This window comes from Amphiprion ocellaris, chromosome 3 (assembly GCF_022539595.1).
Source record: "Amphiprion ocellaris isolate individual 3 ecotype Okinawa chromosome 3, ASM2253959v1, whole genome shotgun sequence".
NCBI classification, from domain to species: domain Eukaryota; kingdom Metazoa; phylum Chordata; class Actinopteri; family Pomacentridae; genus Amphiprion; species Amphiprion ocellaris.
Genome location: NC_072768.1, coordinates 11671929 through 11687647, shown reverse-complemented (window position 1 = coordinate 11687647; position 15719 = coordinate 11671929). Strand labels below are relative to the sequence as shown.

At 40.6% G+C, this 15719-nt stretch overlaps 1 protein-coding gene across 4 annotated transcripts in view; it reads left to right on the top strand.

Moving 5' to 3' along the window:
* tln2b (talin 2b) overlaps window positions 1-15719 on the top strand; it is an 87283-nt gene that overhangs the window by 65638 nt on the left and 5926 nt on the right. For all 4 annotated transcript variants that reach the window (XM_023280591.2, XM_055009221.1, XM_055009219.1 and 1 more), the window contains 14 exons: window positions 86-187; window positions 302-472; window positions 2646-2792; window positions 5647-5748; window positions 5894-6013; window positions 6681-6827; window positions 7863-8029; window positions 8465-8648; window positions 9115-9240; window positions 10700-10816; window positions 11381-11566; window positions 12051-12158; window positions 13101-13206; window positions 14440-14564. In XM_023280591.2, the coding sequence (XP_023136359.1) occupies window positions 86-187; window positions 302-472; window positions 2646-2792; window positions 5647-5748; window positions 5894-6013; window positions 6681-6827; window positions 7863-8029; window positions 8465-8648; window positions 9115-9240; window positions 10700-10816; window positions 11381-11566; window positions 12051-12158; window positions 13101-13206; window positions 14440-14564 (1908 nt within the window). The remainder of the gene's footprint in view (window positions 1-85; window positions 188-301; window positions 473-2645; window positions 2793-5646; window positions 5749-5893; window positions 6014-6680; window positions 6828-7862; window positions 8030-8464; window positions 8649-9114; window positions 9241-10699; window positions 10817-11380; window positions 11567-12050; window positions 12159-13100; window positions 13207-14439; window positions 14565-15719) is intronic.

The following is a 15719-nucleotide window of genomic DNA, read 5'->3' as shown; positions in this document are numbered from 1 at the left end:
CTTGTGTGAGAGAAAGAACTTAATGGGATCTGTAGTCTTTCTGTTGTGACTTATGCTGTAATTCTCCGGTGTTGTAACTCACCAGGCACTCCAGGAGCAGCTGACATCCTCTGTGCAAGAGATTGGTCATCTGATTGATCCCGTCTCCACAGCAGCCCGAGGTGAAGCTGCCCAACTAGGACACAAGGTGTTGCTCTGACCATATATCTTTTCAGCCCCTCTGGATTTAGAAAGAAAAACCTGTTCTGTCTTCTTTTCTATGTTGTGATTCAACCTGGATTTGTTAAACGTATTTTCCCAGGTGACTCAGCTGGCAAGTTACTTTGATCCATTGATTGTGGCATCGGTAGGCCTGGCCTCTAAGCTGCACGACCACCAGCAGCAGATGACAATCCTGGACCAGACCAAGACTCTGTCCGAGTCGGCCCTGCAGATGCTGTACGCTGCCAAAGAAGGAGGAGGAAACCCAAAGGTACAGAGTGGGTCATAATGTTCATGCAGCTGCAGTGTATTTTGTCTAATATCATCATTATTTCAAGAATGACCTGTAATTGTTGAGGAACTTTAAAGAGCAGAATGAAAAAAGAATGAATAAATGAAGATATAGTTTTATCCCAGCTCTGCTAGGGTTAAGGAAACCGACATGGAGCCAGTTGCTTTTGGTTTATCTGCGTTATTTATTGCTTAGTAATATCATTAGCAAACAAAGAAGGAGAAAGTGCAAAGGAAAGCAGAACGAACGTGTGGGTGTTGCTAAATCAATGAATGAAATAAAATCAAAAGAGGACTAACAGTGATCCAACTTGCTATGTAAAACACAAAAAGAAACAATTAAACTTCCTACCTAAAACTGAAATACAAAGGCAGCTCTGCTCCTAGTGTACCTAACAGAAAGGCTTCTAGCTAAATATGTTTGTGGTGGAACATATTGGCCCAGTCTCCAGGCAGTCAAACTAGTGTCTCATTACATAAATCAACAAATGTCTAAGCTACAAGCATCCGCAGGTAAGTGGCTACAGAACATGGAGACAATGATTAACCACCCGCTCGCAGACACAGAAAAACACCAGTCTGCAGGCAAGTCAAGCAGAATTACACAGAAGACACAAGGACAACTTTATATTTAGTATTTATATTATATTATTTAAATGTATGTTATTGTTTGAGTATAGAATGTCCTGTTATTTGTGTTTTATTATTTGCATTTTCAATACACCAAGAGGAGTGGTGCTCCTAATTTCATTGCATGCAGAGCTTACAATGACAATAATTGATTCTAATTTTGATAACATAGGGCTCAGATGTGAGTTGCCTATAAAATGGGGGCCTTCTAGTATCTGTGCTACCATAGTATATAGCATGCCAGAAGTAGTATGTCAATGTCACAGGTACATCAGATGTACTATGCTAGGATGTCATACTACATCTGGTCAGATTTTGCAGGATGCAAACTGGCTATTCTGAACTGCAGTCTTCTGTACAGTTGTGTCACATAAGTCAGATTGTCTAGCATGAGTATTAACAAGCTTGAGCTGCTGACAGCACACAGTCAGGTGACAGCTGTGACAGATATATGAGGAAGGTGCAATATTATGATGAAGTGCTGTGTTCCATTTGTATGCACGAAACAGTATGTACTGTGTAAGAACAGCTGCAGTACGTACTTCAAGTAAAAAGACAAAGTATGTGATTTGGACCGCTGCCTGAATCACAGCCACCAAGACTGCACTTTTCAACCAGATGTAGCGATTGCAGCAGCTTGATTGGCACACAACCCTGGGCAGCAATGCAATCAGTCACGAGGCTCGGTGGGAAAAGGAGCGAGGGCCGGAGCACAGTACCGGAGCTGGAGGCCAAACAGTCAGGATGACAGGCAGGACGTGGAGCAATCACTGGAACCAATCCTGGAGCCTCCTTACACCAGTTTGTATTTATGAAATGGCCAAGAAGAGTTCAGCACAAAGAAGGAAGGTGCAAGGCCACCTATAGCTGCAGTAATGTTTTTTAAGGGTAGGTCTCTGTTTGAAGGAGAATCAAGCCATTCTTTACGGCTTCACATGAAGGATTTCTCTCTTCCTTACTGTCTGTAAGTCTCATATGTTTTCCTTTCAGACTTAAATCATTGATCTGTCTTAAACTGAACAGAACAAAGCCCCAGGAGTTTGTACTTGGTTTTATGGCTTTCTATTAGTGTTAGAATTGATTTTAAGATTTTAGTGATAATTTTTAAACCCTGTTAACTGCACAACTTCTGATCCTGTTCTCAGGTCATTATGCCTTTATTCAAAGTCAACTGCCATCATTAAAGCCATAAAATACTGAAAAGACCATGTGAGGAAGTGCTTTTGTTTCATCAGTTTACCTGACTACCTCAGCCCTCTGTAACGCTCTTATTTTAATGACTGTATCTTGATATATTACCGTTGAACAACATGTAACATTTGTTAAATCTTGAACTTTGAGTTTAAATTATTAGAAAACATGGTGGTTCAAGAATCCAGCTTTCGGTGAAGTGTCCTCTTGTGAGACGATAATTTCTGAGTAGCTGCAGGGAGACTCTGGAGCTGTTGTCAAGCTGATGGATGTCCTTCTGGGTAAACCAGGACAGTGTCAAAGAAACGTTAATCAGCTGACTGTGTCCACAGGCTTCTCATACCCACGATGCCATCTCTGAAGCCGCACAGCTGATGAAGGAGGCTGTGGATGACATCATGGTGACTTTGAATGAGGCGGCTAGTGAGGGTGGCATGGTCGGAGGCATGGTGGAGTCCATCGCTGAGTGCATGGGCAGGGTGAGTAGCGATGACTCTGTGTGATTGAGAATCTCTGGATTCTTCTCAGGTAGCTCGACACTTATTCCCTATCTTATTTATCTAAAGGCAAAATTAGCTTTTCCTGGAAGACTAATTCCACAGTGGGTGTTCTGAGAGTGTGTCCTTGTCAGTGACTCTCATTAGTCCAGTAGATGACAAATTTTAAATCCACAGCCCACTGGTGATGCTGGCTGTCACTCATCTTGCTAGGAGACATGTCAGCGTGTTGACGGTGCGGTTAATAATTGAAGATGATCTGCCCATACTCAGACATAATACGCTTGGCTCAGATCTTAGCTTTCACTTTCATTTTTCTTCTTTGTGTTTTTCTTTCACCCTCGGTATAAACATAGCATAGCAACCATAAATGAAAACATCATAAATATCTAAAAATTGGAACCACTTTAGCAAACAACACTGAAGAAGAGGTATTTATTATTCCCCATTACATTGTAATTGTTAGGAAATTATATATCAGTGAACAAATTATACCATTAAACAAAAAGAGCATCCAATTTTGATGTTGTCTACATATTATATTTAGGGTCCGAGCACCGAATGGTGCGAAGACCCTATTGAAATGCAAGGAATTATTGTTATTCCGCTTTTTTCTACGGACGGGGAAAATGCATTTTTGGCGGCCTTAACATACCCCAAAACGCGTGAAACTTTGCACACACATCAGGACTGGTGAAAAATTTGATATTTTAATGGACTTGTGCATGTGTGTGGCAAAATGGCTCCATAGCGCCCCCTACAAAGTTGCAAAAGGTAGTCATTAGGCCAATTGGCAGTGTTTCGTCTACAGCTACAAAATTTTGTATGCATATTCAGCACATCAGGAAACACAGAAAAGTCAATCATGGCCACGCCCTAAACCCAACAGGAAGTCGGCCATCTTGAATTAGCTGTAAATTTTTTAAGATTAATAACTCATCGGGGGTAAGTCCGAGAGACCTCAAATTTGGCCAGTAAATGCAACAGCCATAACTGATGAAAAGTTGTCAAAATGCTCAGCAAAAGTCAATGAGCGTGGCCATGGTGGCCCTCAAAAATATTGATCCTTCGCCATGAAACAGGAAGTGGTGTCTAACTCTGTAAAACTTCACATTGATCTGATCTCAGGTTAGTTTTAAGCTTTATATTTCACTTAACTTTGATCTGATCTCAGGTCAGTTTTAAGCTTTATATTTATCTCTATATTGATCTGATCTCAGGTCAGTTTTAAGCTTTATATTTATCTCTATATTGATCTGATCTCAGGTCAGTTTTAAGCTTTATATTTAACTTTATATTGATCTGATCTCAGGTCAGTTTTAAGCTTTATATTTAACTTTAAATTATTCTGATCTGAGGTCAGTTTTAAGCTTTATATTTAACTTTATATTGATCTGATCTCAGGTCAGTTTTAAGCTTTATATTTAACTTTATATTGATCTGATCTCAGGTCAGTTTTAAGCTTTATATTTAACTTCATATTGATCTGATCTCAGGTCAGTTTTAAGCTTTATATTTAACTTTAAATTATTCTGATCTGAGGTCAGTTTTAAGCTTTATATTTAACTTTATATTGATCTGATCTCAGGTCAGTTTTAAGCTTTATATTTAACTTTCAATTATTCTGATCTGAGGTCAGTTTTAAGCTTTATATTTAACTTTATATTGATCTGATCTCAGGTCAGTTTTAAGCTTTATATTTAACTTTCAATTATTCTGATCTGAGGTCAGTTTTAAGGGTTTATATTTAACTCTATATTGATCTGATCTCAGGTCAGTTTTAATCTTTATATTTAACTGTATATTGATTTGATCTCAGGTCAGTTTTAAGCTTTATATATAACTGTATATTGATTTGATCTCAGGTCAGTTTTAAGCTTTATATTGAACTTCATATTGATCTTATCTCAAGTCAGTTTTATGCTTTATATTTAACTTTATATTGATCTGATCTCAGGTCAGTTTTAATTATCTTTGTAATTTCCTTTTATGTTCATCACCCTATATTTAGACTTTCTGACCTTCTACAGTACTGTACTCTCTAGAGGAGTAGTATTAACCATTTATTAATTTTTTAATCACTAATTAGGATTTGCAATTAAATAGTTTATTGTAATATAGAAAACCCCACAAATATTCTGTTTAGTTTGCCGTGATAAATATGCTAAGCTTCATGTCTCCTGCCCTATAGCCTGTCCAGTGCCAATACTGATATTTTAAAGTTCCAAAGTGTGGTAAAGATGAAGATTCCTTAACTTTTATTTGTTCAAAAATCATTATCAAGATATTTACTGAGTTGAACATTACATTTTTCAGTACTGTCTGGTAGACAAACTGTCTGCACTGCATTATCTTGTTTTTTCATTGGTCAGTATAACACAATACAGATATATCTGTAACAAATGTAATATTTGATGATACATTGTCCAAACCTGTTTATCCGTCAGCCTGCTGTTCGGTCTACAGCCATTTTCAAAAATTGGGTCTGTTGAATCCCTTCTGAGTGAGCACCTGCATGAAAAGAAAAAGCAAGAGGCATTGACAGAATTAAATTAAAATCTATGAAGCATTTCAGAATAATACAAAATAAAATTGTGCAGAAATTAACAGTGTCATAGTGAATGTTTAAGCCAGGCCTTTAGAAGTGGTGACATAGTTGTTTCCACTGAATAAAATGATTAGGAACAACTTTTAAACTCTCTGTGAGATGCCATGTTATAAAATGATACTGAACTAATTCAAAAGCCTTGCATAAGTGGAGTACCTTGAGTAAAAATACATTTGATGGCTATGCCAACTTTACAATACAACACTACTAAAGGGATGATATTCACAGCTGGATGAAGGAACACCTCCTGAACCTGAAGGCTCCTTTGTGGACTACCAGACCACCATGGTGAAGTTCTCCAAAGCCATCGCCATCACTGCACAAGAGATGGTGAGCACACCCATGCACTAAAATATCCTGTCCTGACTCCTGTTTGTGTGTTTTCCATTACATTTCCAATTTTCAGTGACAATATTTGACAGTAGTGCTGGAGAAACCTTAATCTGCTGATGATGTATGTTCTCTGTACAACCAGATGACGAAGTCAGTAACCTGCCCTGAAGAGCTCGGTGGTCTTGCCTCTCAGGTGACGGTGGACTATGGACAGTTAGCACAACAAGGACGTCTTGCTGCAGCCACTGCAGAGCCAGAGGAGGTGAGAAGCCATGCTCCCTGTCCTGATGGGGATGTGGGGGAAATTTCATACTCATACCAAAGCTTTAATTCAACATGCCATATATATTTTTGCTATTGTGCTGCTAAAATATCAGTTTAGGTCTGCATTTTACACCAGAATTCTTCCGGATGTATTCGCTCACACTCTGATCTGAGCGGATGTTTGCAGTTTTTGATATGATGCCTCTTCCTTAAGGCTGCACCAACAATGTGAGATCAAACAGGAATATACCCCTGCGGCATCCATCTGTCTCAGCACCCACCTGCTCTCTACTTAAAGCTTTTTTGTGTATTCCACAGGACAGCAATGTGTGGAAATATTGCACTAATAAGCACATAGCTCTTATCAATATCTTGTGTATAACAGGCTTCTGGAAACCCTGCTGGTTACCATAGCGACATTGTGCCTCTACAAGTCTAAAAGCCTATAGTGATGCTTGTAATGAAGTACCACCCACCCGTGAATTGCAGTCTGGAAATTAAAGGTGTAGTGCCAGTATTCCCTCTCTGAGGGTGCTTGAAATCATTTTTCATCCGCCCGCCGGATAAGGGATATGCCAGTTTAGGAGATCATTGCGATTGTGTAGTTTTGCGACTCTAATGAGAAGATGGATGAATTATAAATTGATGGCTGGTTTTGCTGTCAGGTTGGCTTCCAGATAAAGACACGGGTGCAAGAACTGGGCCATGGCTGTATCTACCTGGTGCAGAAGGCTGGAGCCCTGCAGCTCAGTCCCACTGACAGCTTCTCCAAAAGGGAGCTCATCGAGTGTGCACGTGCAGTCACCGAGAAGGTAAGCTATGTGGACAGCTACTGGTACAGCATCTTTAACTTGTGCAGAGGGAAGTGTATTTATAAAATTATCTTGACTTTAAAGGAAGTCTATTTTTGCTGTCATAATTTGATATCTCTGCTGTTTGAAGGTTGGGAGAAACATCAACTCTGCATTAGCATTTTTATTAAAATGTGTTTGATGCATTGTTCAGTACTGCTGCTATGTATAAAGATATTTAGATAAAGTTATAAAGAACAGAAGTCTTGGCAACTGCAAGAACAGCTCACTTGCGAGAATTTGTCTGGTATACTGTAGCTGACACATGCTATGTATATTAGTTTTTGTAGCCTTGATGTTGAATTAGTATAGTGTTTGAAGAGGTTAGGATTAATGTATCTTATTTAAAGTGGCAATAAGTGGCACTTAACTGTATTATTGTACCACTCATGAGAGCATGCTCTCCTGACCACCCCCACACTGTACAGTTAATAATAATACAAATGTGTCCATGCTGTGACCCTGGCAGCTTGTAGCCCTGCTGCTCACGCATTTTCTCTCCACTCTGGGGCAACAATTTGATTCAAGGCTCACATCAAACTTGAATAATCTGTTGTGTCACACTTGCTGATATGTGACGGTTGTGCCTTGTTGAAATGTACCGCTCAGAGTTTTCCATTTGTTTATGAAGGATGAGCAGACAGAAGTCTTCAAGGGAGTTGTGTGATTTTCAGTGCCAGGCTCATTGATTTAATGTGATTGTGCAGCAGACTCTGATTTAATGCACGTTTAACCGTGCTCTTTTCTCTTACTTGCAGCTTCCTCGTTTAATCCAAATCCTTTATGTCTACCACTCTGAGCATTTGCCACATCACTCACCCAGTCTATAAAAGGCTCTGCCAGCACCTTATAGAAGGGGGGAAAAGCTGCTGTTTAATCATTGAACATGCGCAATGCATACATAAACTTGAGTTACTTTTAGCCATTTTACTCCCTTGAAAACAGCACATTTGAAGGATTTTCTGTACATCTAATACAATACTTCACACCTTCCAGGTGTCCTTGGTACTGTCAGCACTGCAAGCGGGAAACAAAGGCACCCAGGCCTGTATCACAGCAGCCAGTGCTGTTTCTGGAATTATTGCTGACCTGGACACCACCATCATGTTCGCCTCTGCTGGAACACTGAACCCTGAAAATGAAGAATCTTTTGCTGACCACAGGTGCAATGACCTCAACACAAACAATACAAGCAGGCCAAGACATGGTGCTAAATAAAAACTTCTATCACTAAAAAAGAGCAATGGTTGAGCTGTTAAAAATACACAATAGATTTACAGTTTTTTAAGAGCTTAACATGTATTTTTTTTTTTTAATTTACTCAATGTATTGAGATTTCAGTTGCTAGGTTGTTACACTGCTCCCCAAACTCCCTACTCCAGGGCTCCTGTTTTCTTTTGATGACTTACTCAGGAGAAGTGCAGTTTGCCAGTAAAACTGAATACTCAACATGCGTCTCACATAATGAATAAAAATTGAAAACTGTCTTTACAAAACAAACATTTTGATCAGAACAGCAGAAACAGCTTCCCCTCATATTGCTGGTACTTGAGTGCGACTGTGGAGCAGATTGTGACACAATGTGTCCCATCCCACAGGGAAAGCATCTTAAAGACAGCCAAGGCACTGGTAGAAGACACCAAGCTGCTGGTTGCTGGAGCTGCATCCAGCCAGGAGAAACTGGCCCAGGCTGCCCAGTCTTCAGCCAGGACTATCACTCAGCTCACTGAGGTGGTCAAACTGGGAGCAACCAGCATGGGCTCTGAGGACCCTGAGACACAGGTGATGAACATCTAAAACATGCCTGCACTAAAGAATGTCTAACACAGCCACTATTGTTGGCACTGTATGCGTCACAGCTGCATGCTTTTGTTTCCTAAAAGATTGAGGTCTTTAACAAAAGCTCAGTTATTACCTTTTGTTCACTCAGCTGCATGGAGCTTTAACATGCTATTATAATCCATTATCCTCATTCTCTTCCTTAATATTAGTCATCTGCAATGAATGTCTTCTATCTTTCTGTACACTCCATGTTAGATTCTCTGATTAATTGCAGTTTCATCTGATACACATTGTGTCTCTCCTCTCCCCCGTGTGTTGCCTCTATCTGTGCCCTCCACCAAGTCTGAAGTATCATGACTAGGTGGGAGTGATAAGGGCTGCAGTGTTAAATCCTCTCCCTAGGGCACAACTGATAAACCCGTACTCTGACCATTGTGCCGTATTGATCCCCGCTCTATCTCCTCAGGTGGTTCTGATAAACGCGGTACGGGATGTAGCCAAAGCTCTGGCCGAACTCATCAGTGCCACCAAATGTGCCGCCGGCAAACCAGCTGACGATCCATCCATGTATCAGCTGAAGAGCGCTGCCAAGGTAAAGGAATAAAACACCCAAACACACCACTGTCACAGCTGTGTATTGATTACCGGGATGGAAGTCTTCAGTTTATTGTTCAGCTGATGCTCCCTCACTGAAAGGGTACAACTGAAGATACTGTACATATTCTGCAAATGCTGTCTTGCTGTTATGTCTGTCTAGTTTGATGTATCTGTTAATGCAAAGAAGGATATGCCAGTTCTTATCAGGCCTTCACTTTTTCTGTCATATCTGTGGGACCAGACCCATCAGTGAGATATATTGTGTGCATGCATTCGTCTGTGTCAGAGGAAAAGCTGATGTGCTTTACTGAGAACTATCTGTGGCAGCAAGATTTCTGTATTGTGACTGCTGGAAGTATAGTAGTATAGAGTCTTTGCATCTGCTTGAATATGAAGACCTTAAACCAAAACTCTATCCTCAGCTCATGAAGGATTCTTCCACCAGGAAACACAGGTATGCAATAGGTGATGTATGTGTGTAATGAGTACAGAAACAGCAGTGGGAAGGAAACAGGAAAATAAAATATAACAAAAAATATATAACGTGTTGTATGCAAAACATATTTTTTTAAAAAGTAAAAGTAAGGATACACGTTTGTACCAAAGACTAGATCAGATAAAATATCTTAAACAATTCCTAGACTGACCTCATATGTAGGAAAGATGAAAGAGTTGTCATTTCACTCTTGATCCTCCTGCCTGTCACAGCTGTCAACTGCTGGAGAACAAAAACTACAGGTCAGATCTTTTGTATGTAACCTCAGTGCAGCTGTGGTCACTACAATGAATCTACCAAAATTAAAGTATTGAATTGGAACCAGACCTTCTGATGCGTCCAACCCGGTTCAAAGAGATTTGTTTTGGAAAACTTGTGCAAACATCTTCAGTTAATGCATGCATTATTATTTATTTAACTATCATAGTAACCACAGGATGTACCCCTAACTATTGCATAGAGCTTTCTTGTGTTTTCTCATCTAAATGGAATTAGGGCCACCCATGGACTTGGCCATGTTGACAGATTGTTTCTGTTCCTCCAACATATGGTGACCTCCAAATGGGACCCTCTCAAACTCCTGGTGATCATGTTTCTCAAATTCCAAGCCTAATAATGAACACTTTGCTGAATGTGGCACACACAGATCAGAATGTGTCACACGAGTCTGCGAAATTACATTTTTTTTTCATCCTTTGTGGCAGTAAATAAACTGGATTACCGGTAATAAACCATCATGTTTTAATTTGAAATGCATCACTCAGTCTTCTGTTTCTGTTGCAGCAGATGTCCATAATTTTCATTAGATAAGCACCTTCGACACCATTATTCGCAGTAAAGGAATCAGTGAGGAGGAAAGCAGAAATAATTTCGTAATACAATGTTTTGTCACTGAGGAGAAAGAGCGCCACCTCCTGGTTTGACTGTGAGCTTCATTACTGCTCTCTTTATTTGACAGGTCATGGTGACCAATGTGACGTCTCTTCTAAAAACAGTGAAGGCAGTGGAGGATGAAGCAACTCGTGGGACGAGGGCACTGGAGGCCACCATTGAGTGCATCAAGCAGGAGCTGACAGTAAGAACGCCTGACAGGCCAAACCACTTCTTTATGGTCTATTGGGAGTCAAATGATGAGACGCAGCCTCTCTGCAAAGCTGGCCCAAAGAGGGTCAGGGATATCTATGTCTATTATTCTGAACAAAACAGGGGAGCTTTTTGTTCTTTTTTCCTTTATTATCTGTCCAGCTCCTTTCCTCCTCCTTCCCTCTCAGCCCCTGCAGGTTTCCCACAGCTCTTATCAGGCTCTGGGTAGCAGACGCAGCCAGAGTGAGAAAGGAAGAAGATTTCAAGAGCTTGTTTTTTGTAACATACTGCTAATCCTTATCGGAGGACCTCCAGCCTGAGAGAAGGCTTTGCCACAGGCTGCAGGCCAAGCCAAATTGTGCACATAACTCCTAATTACACTGCTACCTGTATCAACATTTTCTGTCAATGTTAGCTTTTTATAGTTTCTACTGCTACACAAGGTCCACATGCGCTTCTTCATTTCCTCTTTGAGTATGTGTCTGTCTGTATTAGTTTTATCTGAGCCCCATGCCAATATCCAACCACCTGTGCTTGTTGGTCATCATCTTGTCAGGTGTTCCAGTCCAAGGACGTCCCAGACAAGCCCACCTCACCTGAAGAGTTTACCCGCATGACAAAGGGCATCACTATAGCAACAGCCAAGGCAGTGGCCGCAGGCAACTCGGCTCAGCAGGAGGATGTGATCGCCACTGCCAACCTGAGCCGCAAAGCCATCTCTGATATGCTGACTACCTGCAAGGTGCTAATCCACAACCGTCCTGCCAACACAGGCGTCACACAGACAGCACCAAGCTGCTGGGAAACATGTGAGGCCTGGCCTGCTGAGAGCAGATAATACAGTCTAGTGTACTTTATGGCTGCTCCCACTGGTGGTGACTCAGTCACTTTTCAAAGTTCTGCAGTGAAGCCAGAGTGTCCTTCAGCGACCGCAAAGCACTTTTAACAAGACAAAAATGAATAGAAAGCAGATTATTGTTGTCTCTGGGTTTTAGAATCAAGGAGTCTTGGTGTGAGTTTTTTATTAGCTAAGAGTTTTATTTGTGATTGCAACTAGATAACGTACATATATACAGAGAAGAATTATCGTGAAGCTTTTCCTGACCTCACATAGTACATTTTCACTTTCATGTCAAAAAAGTGATAGTAGAAACATGTAAAAGTAGAAACTTTTAAGTAGAAAATTTTAGTGTCTTAAATTGAACATAGTTTTTTCACTCTGACAGCAAGCAGCTTTCCACCCTGAAGTGAGCGAGGAATTAAAGAGCAAGGCCCTGCAGTATGGCTCAGAGTGCACCACCGGATACATCAACCTTCTGGAGCAAGTGCTGCAGGTTGGAATGAAGCTCGTCTCGTAAATAAAGGATGGGAGTGATTTATGTGTGTGTGTGTCTGCTTATGGATGGGTGGTTCATGCTATTTATTATCTCTAAGTGAAGTTTATCAAAGCCTTATGTACAAGATTCAATCCTTTTCTGCCTCCTGCCACTTATCCTGTCACTGAATTAATTGCAACTTTGCCATCAATTAATTACTAAAGAAAAGTCTCATGAATGACTAACATTCTTTAGCATGAGCAACAAGACTAAACATTTGAAATTGTCAACAATGTCTGTGCAAGCACATTCATTCATATATAACAACTTAAGGATGCTGAGTGATAGAAATGTATTGTCTTATGACACTGTGTACACCTACAGCAAAATTAATTAAATCCTGAACACCTTGTTGAATATATTTGCATATTAATGAGCAAAACTTATTTTCAGGAAATTCCTTAATTCATAAAATCACTCCCTGTGTGTAATGTTGAAGACAAGGGTGTCCACATGTAGCAGTTTGCAAGTTAATGCATTAAGTATCGTAATTACTTATCTCATTTGCATAATTAGCTGTGAGTTCATCCCATTGATTCTGGCAGGACATTTTACAACCAAAAGTACCCATTGTTATATATAATTTGTGTTTTTCTTCATGGACAATAAAGTGTGTTGTTGCTACTTTGCCAATTAATGAGTTGCTCCAGTAACAAAACACCCAACAAGAAAACAAAACCGAAGCTGACTTTCGGAAGCGAGTGTAGACTCCTTCAGCAAGTCACTTATTATTAGTTTCCACTCAGTCAGTTATTAGTGCCGCCGAGGTATTTTGGATAGAAACATGCAGAAACATGTTTTGGTCAGGCATCATGTTTGCTTTCTGACTCATCATTTACATTATTTTCACTTTTGCTTCCTGTGTGTGACTGTGCACATGTTGGATTCCTGGGCTTTCAGGTGCTGCAGAAGCCCACACCGGAGCAGAAGCAGCAGCTGGCTGCACACTCGAAGCATGTGGCGGCGTGTGTGACAGAGCTCGTCCAGACAGCTGAGGCCATGAAAGGTGAGGCCACACACACACTGCTGATCACACAACACACACAAGCACGTCTTAGGCTTGGCGACCTTTAGTTACCGGTGACCCCACTCTTACTAATGTCATGGTTTTATGGATGATTTCAATGAAAGTTATGTATACTTAGCATTCAAAGAGTTTGTTGGACTCAGTGAGACAATACTATGATATTTTATTAGGAGAAATTAATTTTATAGATGCCTCTGTGCAGTCCAAAAATGTCGTGGCAGCAGATTTTAATTTTAACATGATCCGTTATAGGCCCAGCAGTGTAAAACTGGAAAAGCAGAGTACATTGAATTTGAAGCATGAGGATTCCTATTAGGAGCCAACTCAATGTGATAAAATGTAAAAAACCATGACAGGATTGTGGAGATCTTAGAGATTAGTCAAAGGAGCCCTAATCCTCTTGTGAATGAATAATATTGTAGCGCTAGTGAGTAAAGCCAGCAGACCTGTCTGCGTCCCTAATAAAGATTGGTCGTGAAAATCACTTTAGAATATTGAAATCGTACCATCGAGTGATTGCCCTGCAAAGAGTTCCAAATTAAGCTCTGTAGGGTGGTTCTGACACAAACATACTAGAGTGATTCCTCTCGATGTTGCACTGCTGCATCTGACAGCAGTAATAGATTGTGTTCGGATGAGAATTAGATTTCAGTGTATAGCCTGAGACACAGCGGGGCTATCCACTTCACCTCTCTAATGTCCCATGTGCTCTCTCCCTCCCTCTCTTTCCTCTGTTCTTTCCTTGCTGCCTCAGATGGAGGTAAGTGGGATATGGTGTGTTTTGTTCCTCCAGATCACCTTTCATAGAGTCAGAAGGGGTAGAGAGTAGACAGCTCAGAGTGGGGGTGCAGAACAGATTTCCCCAGAGCTCAACATAATCTATGAAAACATCATTCCATCTGCTTTACCAAGCTGTTCCCAAAAAGCCCCATTTTATGGGCACTTAAAAACCTATAAAAAGACAATGATCCATCAAATGTGCATTTAGTCCAACTTCAGTTTATCTTACTTGACTTTGAGACATTACTGTCACACTGCAAACAATTCTTGGGAGTGTACAGGAAAGTTGATGAGTGCTTGATAAAGAACATTTGTTGGAAGTATGATCAGGAGGTCTCCGTACGTAAAACAAAATGTCATCTCCAGTCTGTTTGTGCTGGTGTTTATTTTATTAGCGAGTGCTAATCGAAGTCCGGTTATGTGTTGATCCAGGATCAGAATATGTGGACCCCGAGGACCCAACGGTCATCGCTGAGACTGAACTCCTCGGAGCAGCAGCGTCCATAGAAGCAGCAGCCAAGAAACTGGAGCAGCTGAAACCCAGAGCCAAGCCCAAGGTAGAAGTTCTGCTCTCAACCCTTTCCACCCACACAAACCCACACACAGCTTTCTGCCATTAATCAGCGGGGAGACAATGTGGGGCGTAGGTAGGAAAAGGTGACACTGACTTTGAAGCAGAATCATCTTTTTCAGTAACCGAGCTGCTATCGTGACATCATTAAAGGAGAAAATGATTCTCTGCTACACACTTTGTTGACTCAGACAGCCAGTCCAGTGAGCAAACTTTCTTCAAAGATACTTCTGGACATTGTTTTGAGTTGCATTGCCAGGAGACGCAATTACACTGCTGGGTCTTCAAGCTTGTGTTGGAATGAGTTCAAATGTGTGATGAACTGTTGTAAGTCTTTCTGAAAGAGAGATTCTTTGTCTTACTGGACTTGTTTCCTTTGTTTTATTGCAGTGTTCTTCATTTCTAAACTAAACTGAGGGAGGCTTTTTCAGCCTGTTATTCATCCCCCCTTACTCACATGATATTGCCTGAAAAAACAGAACAACTTCGACACATAATGCGCTAAAAAAAACTGAGAAACTAGGCGATAGGTGATAGTTAAAGTGCTTTTGTACAGTAAGATAATCTTGTTGTTCTGTATGCAATACAGGATTGTGCTTGTGGTGTGCTCTGCATGATTGTGTTGTTTGTTTATCTGTCTCTGGAGACTGGATAGTTGGATCCTAGTGCTCTTCCTTCTGTGACTCTAGCGCTTTCCCCCTTTTCTGTACTTCTTCCTGTTCATGTGATTCTCAGTTCAACCCTCTGTCTGTGTGATATGAGAAAACATGTATTTAGGTTACCCCCAGTCCTGACAAAGACCATATAATGCTCTGTCTCATACTATAATTCCACAGCTACAGACTGCATTTATGAGGACCTTTGTGTTCATGAAAGGGGATTAGAGGGTGAAAGGCTTTACCTCTTTTAGATGTCAGTGTCTCCCTCTAGTGATCGAATAGGAAGTAACCCTTACCATTTAAAGGCAGAATAACACTGGATTTTTCTAATGTGTAATGAGGAGTGAGATTTTATTCATAACCAGTGCTCATATAAATATAAAATTCAAAGATCTGAACTCAGAGACAAAATTTCTGGAAAGATGAAGACATGTTTTTTTGTACCTTTTGCATCTTAAAGTCTATATATTAGTCAGTTGCAG